Source organism: Dromaius novaehollandiae, chromosome 33, assembly GCF_036370855.1.
Source record: "Dromaius novaehollandiae isolate bDroNov1 chromosome 33, bDroNov1.hap1, whole genome shotgun sequence".
In the NCBI taxonomy this organism is placed as follows: Eukaryota; Metazoa; Chordata; class Aves; order Casuariiformes; family Dromaiidae; genus Dromaius; species Dromaius novaehollandiae.
The window spans coordinates 794,746-801,586 of record NC_088127.1 but is presented as its reverse complement, the minus strand read 5'-3'; the positions used below and the strand labels follow the sequence as shown (position 1 = coordinate 801,586).

General features: G+C 71.8%; 1 protein-coding gene across 1 annotated transcript; it reads left to right on the top strand.

Moving 5' to 3' along the window:
- Window positions 1–1,921: 1,921 nt before the first annotated feature.
- ELOF1 (elongation factor 1) lies at window positions 1,922–3,761 on the top strand. The gene is made up of 4 exons (XM_064499379.1): window positions 1,922–2,053; window positions 2,796–2,913; window positions 3,181–3,251; window positions 3,372–3,761. The coding sequence occupies exons 1-4, from the start codon at window positions 1,930–1,932 to the stop codon at window positions 3,434–3,436; spliced, it is 378 nt and encodes a 125-aa protein (XP_064355449.1). The 5' UTR covers window positions 1,922–1,929; the 3' UTR covers window positions 3,437–3,761.
- Window positions 3,762–6,841: the final 3,080 nt, after the last annotated feature.

The following is a 6,841-nucleotide window of genomic DNA, read 5'->3' as shown; positions in this document are numbered from 1 at the left end:
CCCCCCCCCATACACTGGGACCCCCCTGGAACCGTGTCCCGGCCCCCCACTGCCCCCCCCGTGCGGCGGAGCCCCCCCCACCCGTGGGACCCCCCGGGACCCCCAGCCGGCCTGGGGACTCCTGGGCCCCCCCAGCCCCCTCCGGCTCAATAAAGGGGTTCGGTCCCCAAAACCCTGGTGTCCCCAATGTCCTGGTGTCCCCAATGTCCTGGTGTCCCCAATGCCACGGGATCCCCCAAACCTGGTGTCCCAATGCCTTGGTGTCCCCAATGTCCCGGTGTCCCCAATGCCACGGGATCCCCCAAACCTGGTGTCCCAATGTCCTGGTGTCCCCAATGTCCCGGTGTCCCCAATGCCATGGGATCCCCCCAAACCTGGTGTCCCAATGCCTTGGTGTCCCCAATGTCCCGGTGTCCCCAATGCCATGGGATCCCCCCAAACCTGGTGTCCCAATGCCTTGGTGTCCCCAATGTCCCGGTGTCCCCAATGCCACGGGGTCCCCCCAAACCTGGTGTCCCCCAAACCCTGGTGTCCCCAGCACCGTGGGGTCCCCAATGTCCCGGAGTCCCCAACGGCCCCGGTGTCCCAACGGTCCCAATGTCCCCAGCAGGGCCCCAGTGTCCCCGAGAGCCTCAGTGTCCCAATGGCCCCAGTGTCCCCAGCAGGGCCCCGGCGTCGCCAAGGGCCCCGGTGTCCCAATGGCCACAGTGTCCCCAGCAGGGCCCCAGTGTCCCCGAGGGCCCCGGTGTCCCAATGGCCCCAGTGTCCCCAGCAGGGCCCCAGTGTCCCCGAGGGCCCCGGTGTCCCAATGGCCACAGTGTCCCCAGCAGGGCCCCAGTGTCCCCGAGGGCCCCGGCTCCTTATCTGGGCCTCAGGGGACAAGACGAGCCTGGAGCCACCACGGGGGACACGGGGACGTGTCCCCCCCCCGTCACATTGGGGCCACCGTGGGGGACAGGGACACGGGGACGTCCCACCCTGGTCACGCTGGGGCCACCGTGGGGGAGGGGGACACGGGGACCCCCCCCGTCACATTGGGGTCACCATGGGGGACAGGGAGGGGGACACGGGGACGTCCTGTCCCCCCCCCCCGGTCACACCAGGGCCACCACGGGTGACAGTGCTGGGGGGGCAGGGACATGGCCCCCCCCCCGGGTTTCAGGGCTCCCCTGACCCCCCCCCACACTTTTGGGAGGTTGCCCCCCCCCACCCCGATTTGTGCCCCCACCTTGATCCCTCACCTCCGTGTTCCCCCCCCCCCGGGTTGGGGGACCCCTTCAGCCCCCCCTGTGTCCCCCCCCAGATTTGGGTGCCTCCTCCGTGCCCCCCCCCCCGGTTTCAGGGTCCCTTCACTCCTTCCCCCCCCCCCCAGATTTAGGGGGGTCCCCTCCTTTGTCCCCCCCAGATTTGGGGTCCCCTCACTCCTTCCCCCCCCCCAGATTTAGGGGGGTCCCCTCCTTTGCCCCCCCCCAGATTTGGGGTCCCCTCACTCCTTCCCCCCCCCCAGATTTAGGGGGGTCCCCTCCTTTGCCCCCCCCCAGATTTGGGGTCCCCTCACTCCTTCCCCCCCCAGATTTAGGGGGGGTCTCCTCCTTTGCCCCCCCCAGATTTGGGGTCCCCTCCTCTGCCTCCCCCCAGATTTGGGTGCCCCCCCGTGCCCCCCCCCAGATTTGGGGTCCCCTCACTCCTCCCCCCCCCAGATTTAGGGGGGGTCCCCTCCTTTGCCCCCCCCAGATTTGGGGTCCCCTCACTCCTTCCCCCCCAGATTTGGGGGTCCCTCTGCACCCCCCAGCCCCCCCCTTAACCCCCCCGCCGCCATTTTGTCCCCCCCCCCGGGCGGGAGCCCCCGCAGGCGCCAGGCCCGGAGCAGTCCCCGCCCCCCGCCGCGGATTGGCCGGCCCCGCCCCCGCCCGTCACTCGCGCCGGCCAATGGGAAGCGGGGCCGGGAAAGGAAGAAGGGCGGAAGCGGCGGCAGGAAGGGGCGGGGCTTGCCTCGGGAACCGGAAGCGCCGGTCTCCGTTGGAAACGCGGCCGGGGCTGCGGGCGGGAGCAGGTCGGCGGCGGCGCCCGGGCCGGGGGGGCCCCGGGGGGGGCTCGGGGGGGCCCGGGAGGGTCTGGGGGGCACGGGGGGGGTCCGGGCTCGGGATCCCCCCCGGTTTGGGCCCCTTCTGGGACGGGACCGGCCCCGGGGGGGCCCCGTCCTCCGCCGTGGGGCCGCCTCTGCCTCCACCCCGCCCGGTAGCCTCCATTTTGGGCCCCCCCCTCCCCTTCGGGGACCCCACAAGCGGGTCCGACCCCCCCCCCCGGGACCCCCTCTGACCCCCCCGGCCTGTGGCCCTGCTCCCTCCCCCTCAGGGCGCTCCCTTCCCCCCCCCCGGGCCCCTCCTCCCCCTTTGGCCCCCCCTTTTGGGTCCCCTTTGCCCCCCCCCATGGTCCCCCCCCCCTTTGTAGCCCCCATTTATCACCCCAAAGTGGGTCTCCCCCCCCCCCCAGGCCCCTCCTCCCCCGTAGCGGTCCCCTTTTGGGTCCCCTTTGCCCCCCCCCTTGTAGCCCCCATTTATCCCCCCAAAATGGGTCTCGCACCCCCTTTTGGGTCCCATTTACCCCCTTTGCCCCCCCATAGTCGCCCCCCCCTTGTAGCCCCCATTTATCCCCCCCAAAATGGGTCTCCCCACCCCCCCAGCGAGGTCTCCTGCCCCTTTGGGTGCCCCCCACCCCCCCCGTCCCCGCCGTGGGGCAGGGGGAGGCTTTCCCGCCCCCCCAGCGCCCCCCCCGTGCCCCCCCCCCCCCCGCAGCCATGGGGCGCCGCAAGTCGAAGCGGAAGCCGCCCCCCAAGAAGAAGATGACGGGGACGCTGGAGACGCAGTTCACCTGCCCCTTCTGCAACCACGAGAAGTCCTGCGACGTCAAGATGTGAGCGGGGGGGGCCCGGGGGGGGCCACACACAGCCTGGGGGGGCCACACACAGCCTGGGGGGGCCGCACGGCCCGGGGGGGGCCACACGGGGGGCTCCCACCCTCCCCGCACCACCGCCCCGCTCGTCCCGCGGGATGTTTCCCCCTCCCCAATGCAGAAACACGGGGTTATTTCACCACCGCGGGGGGGTTTCGGGGTGGGGGGGGGTCCCTATGGTGCCCCCCCCCCCCATCGCCAGCGCTGTCCCCCCCCCCCGTTTGGCAGGGACCGGGCGCGAAACACGGGCGTCATCTCGTGCACCGTGTGCCTGGAGGAGTTCCAGACGCCCATCACCTGTATCCTTGGCGCCGGGGGGGGCCCGGAGCCGCGGGGGGGGGCCCGGAGCCGCGGGGGGGGGGGCGTGGGAGCGGGGCCGCGGCCCCCCCGGACCGTTGCTGGCCTTGACGCCCCCCCCGACCTCTCGGAGCCCGTCGACGTCTACAGCGACTGGATCGACGCCTGCGAAGCCGCCAACCAGTAGCCGCTGCCGGGGGGGGGCCTTTTCGGGGGGGGGGGCCAGGGCCTGTGGGCCCCCCCTGTCCCCCCCCCCTTCCCCCCCCCCCACCAGGATCTTTTTATACTTCTGTTTTTGCAGTTTTTTCTCGGTTTTTGGTTTGTCCCCCCCGCCGTGTTGGTGGGGGGGGGGCAGCGTGGCCCCCCCTTCCTGTGTCCCCCCCCCCGGTGGCTCCCCCCCGCCCCGGCAGCGTTCGGCCGGGCTGGCGGCAGCGTGGGGACGTGGGGACGCGGCGTGGGGACACGGGGGGGCCGGGGGGGGGCCCTCGAATAAAGGCCCTCGCGGAGCGCGAGCTGGGCTGCCGCCTCCTTCGTCCCCCGCGAGGGGCTTGGGGACAGTGAGGGGACGGGGACAGGGGACGTGAGGGGTGAGGGAACACTCGGGGACAGCGAGGGGACAGCGAGGGGCTCGGGGATGGGGCCAGGGGACATTTGGGGACAGCGAGGGGCTCAGGGATGGGGACGTGGGCACAGGGGACGTTCAGGGATGGGATGAGGGGCTTGGGGACAGTCGGGGACAGGGTGAGGGACTTGGGGACAGGGTGGAGGCTTTGGGGACACTTAGGGACAGGGATGTGGCGAAGGGCTTGGGGACAGGGCTGGGGGCGTTTGGGGACAGTGAGAGGCTCAGGGATGGGGCCAGGGGCTTGGGGACGTTCAGGGACGGGATGAAGGGCTTGGGGACACTCAGGGACACTTGGGGACGGGGCGAGGGGTTGGGTGGACACTCAGGGACAGGGTGAGGGATTTGGGGACAGGGTGAAGAGTTAGGGGACACTTAAGGACAGGGAGAGGGCCTTGAGGACAGAGTGAGAGGCTTGGGGACATAGGGACAGAGACAGGGCTGTGGCAAAGTGCTCGGGGACGGGGCGAGGGGCTTGGGGACACTCGGGGACGCTTGGGGACAGGGCGAGGGGCTCGGGGGCATTTGGGGGTAGCGAGGGGCTTGGGGACATTCAGGGACAGGGCGAAGGGTTTGGGGACACTCGGGGACGGGGCCAGGGACTTGGGGACACTTAGGGCCAGGGCTGTGGCGAGGGGCTTGGGGACACTTGGGGACAGACTGGGGGTGGCCAGGCCTTGGGGACAGGCTCGGCCCCCCGGGGTGGCTTCCCAGGGGGGTGACAAGGCCGGGGGGGGGTGACGAATGTCCTCGCGTTCCGCAGCCACCTCTGTCACCCCCCTACCCCCCCTCGTTAGCCCCCGGCTTCGTTAGCGGTGGCCGCGTTGAGCCCGGCCTCGTCCCCCCCCCGTCCCCCCCCCGTGCCTCAGTGTCCCCTGTCCCCCCACGACAGGCGGCACCATGTCTCCACTGTGCCTCAGTGTCCCCCCGTGTCCCCCCCGTGCTTCAGTGTCCCCTGTCCCCCTGTGTCCCCCCCCGTGCCTCAGTTTCCCTCCTGTCCCCGCTGTGCCTCAGTTTCCCCCCGTGTCCCTGCCGCACCTTGTCCCCCCGGGGGCAGGTGTCCCCCCCCATGTCCCCCCTGTGTCCCCCCCATGTCCCTGCTCTGCCTCAGTTTCCCTCCTGTCCCCCCCGTGCCTCAGTTCCCCCCCCATGTCCCCACTCTGCCTCGTCCCCCCCCCGGTGGCAGGTGTCCCCCCCGTGTCCCCCTGTCCCCGCCGTGCCTCAGTTTCCCCCCGATGTCCCTGCCGCACCTCGTCCCTCCAGTGCCAGGTGTCCCCCCCCATGTCCCCCCGTGGCCCCTCCTGTCCCCGCCGTGTCCCCCTGTGCCTCAGTGTCCCCCCATGTCCCTGCCGTGCCTCAGTTTCCCCCCCAATGTCCCTGCTGTGCCTCATCTCTCCAGTGGCAGGTGTCCCCCCCTGTCCCCACTGTCCCCACCGTGTCCCCCCTGTGCCTCAGTGCCCCCCCATGTCCCCCCGTGCCTCAGTTTCCCTTTGCTGTGCCTCAGTTCCCCCCCCATGTCCCCACTGTGCCTCGTCCCCCCCGGTGGCAGGTGTCCACCCCATGTCCCCCTGTGTCCGCCCCCGTGTCCCCCCTGTCCCCACCGTGTCCCTGCTGTGCCTCAGTGTCCCCCCCGTGTCCCCCCCATGTCCCTACCGTGCCTCAGTTTCCCCCCGTCCCCCTCCTGTCCCCACTGTGCCTCAGTTTCCCCCCCATGTCCCCGCTGTGCCTCGTCCCCCCAGGGGCAGGTGTCTCCCCCATGTCCCCCCCGTGTCCCCCTGTCCCCCCCGTGCCTCAGTTTCCCTTGTCCCCCCTGTGCCTCAGTTTCCCCCCAATGTCCCCACTGTGCCTCGTCCCCCTGGTGGCAGGTGTCCCCCCTGTGTCCCCCCTGTGTCCCCCCCGTGCCTCAGTTTCCCCTCGATGTCCCCACTGTGCCTTATCTCCCCCGGTGGCAGGTGTCCCCCCCATGTCCCCCCTGTCCCCACCGTGTCCCCCCCGTGCCTCAGTGCCCCCCCATGTCCCCCCTGTGCCTCAGTTTCCCTTGTCCCTCCTGTGCCTCAGTTTCCCCCCAGTGTCCCCACTGTGCCTCGTCCCCCCCGGTGCCAGGTGTCCCCCCCATGTCCCCCCGTGCCCCCCTGTCCCCCCGTGCCTCAGTTTCCCTTGTCCCTCCTGTGCCTCAGTTTCCCCCTGCCGTGCCTCAGTTTCCCCCCCATGTCCCCCCCGGTGCCAGGTGTCCCCCCCATGTCCCCCCCGTGTCCCCCCCCGTGTCCCCCTGTCCCTGCTGTGCCTCAGTTTCCCCCCAATGTCCCCACTGTGCCTCGTCCCCCCTGGTGGCAGGTGTCCCCCCCGTGTCCCCCTGTGTCCCCCTGTCCCCCCCGTGCCTCAGTTTCCCCCCCATGTCCCCCCCGGTGCCAGGTGTCCCCCCCGTGTCCCCCTGTCCCCCCTGTGCCTCAGTGTCCCCCCATGTCCCCCCCGTGCCTCAGTTTCCCTTGTCCCTCCTGTGCCTCAGTTTCCCCCTGCCGTGCCTCAGTTTCCCCCCCATGTCCCCCCCGGTGGCAGGTGTCACCCCCATGTCCCCCCCGTGTCCCCCCCCGTGTCCCCCTGTCCCTGCTGTGCCTCAGTTTCCCCCCAATGTCCCCACTGTGCCTTGTCCCCCCCGGTGGCAGGTGTCCCCCCCATGTCCCCCCCCGTGTCCCCCTGTCCCTGCTGTGCCTCAGTTTCCCCCCAATGTCCCCACTGTGCCTCGTCCCCCCTGGTGGCAGGTGTCCCCCCCGTGTCCCCCCCCGTGTCCCCCCCCGCCCCCCCAGCAGGCCGCTCTCTGCGTGCAGCTCTTTATTGCGCCTCGGCGCTCGGGGCGGTCGCGGGGGGGGGGGGGGGAGCAGCCGGTGGGTCCCCGCGGCGGGGACGGCGCGGGGGGCGGGGGGGGGGGGAGGGTGTCGCACCCCCCGGGGGGGGGTCGCAGGCGCCCGGGGC

What these genes read in the sequence shown, in the direction of transcription:
- ELOF1 (XM_064499379.1), top strand. Translation starts at nt 1,930, where the DNA reads ATGGGAAGCGGGGCCGGGAAAGGAAGAAGGGCGGAAGCGGCGGCAGGA. An exon ending in AAGTCCTGCGACGTCAAGAT is followed by an intron (nt 2,914 to 3,180) that starts GTGAGCGGGGGG and finishes CCCGTTTGGCAG; the next exon opens with GGACCGGGCGCGAAACACGG. An exon ending in GTTCCAGACGCCCATCACCT is followed by an intron (nt 3,252 to 3,371) that starts GTATCCTTGGCG and finishes ACGCCCCCCCCG; the next exon opens with ACCTCTCGGAGCCCGTCGAC.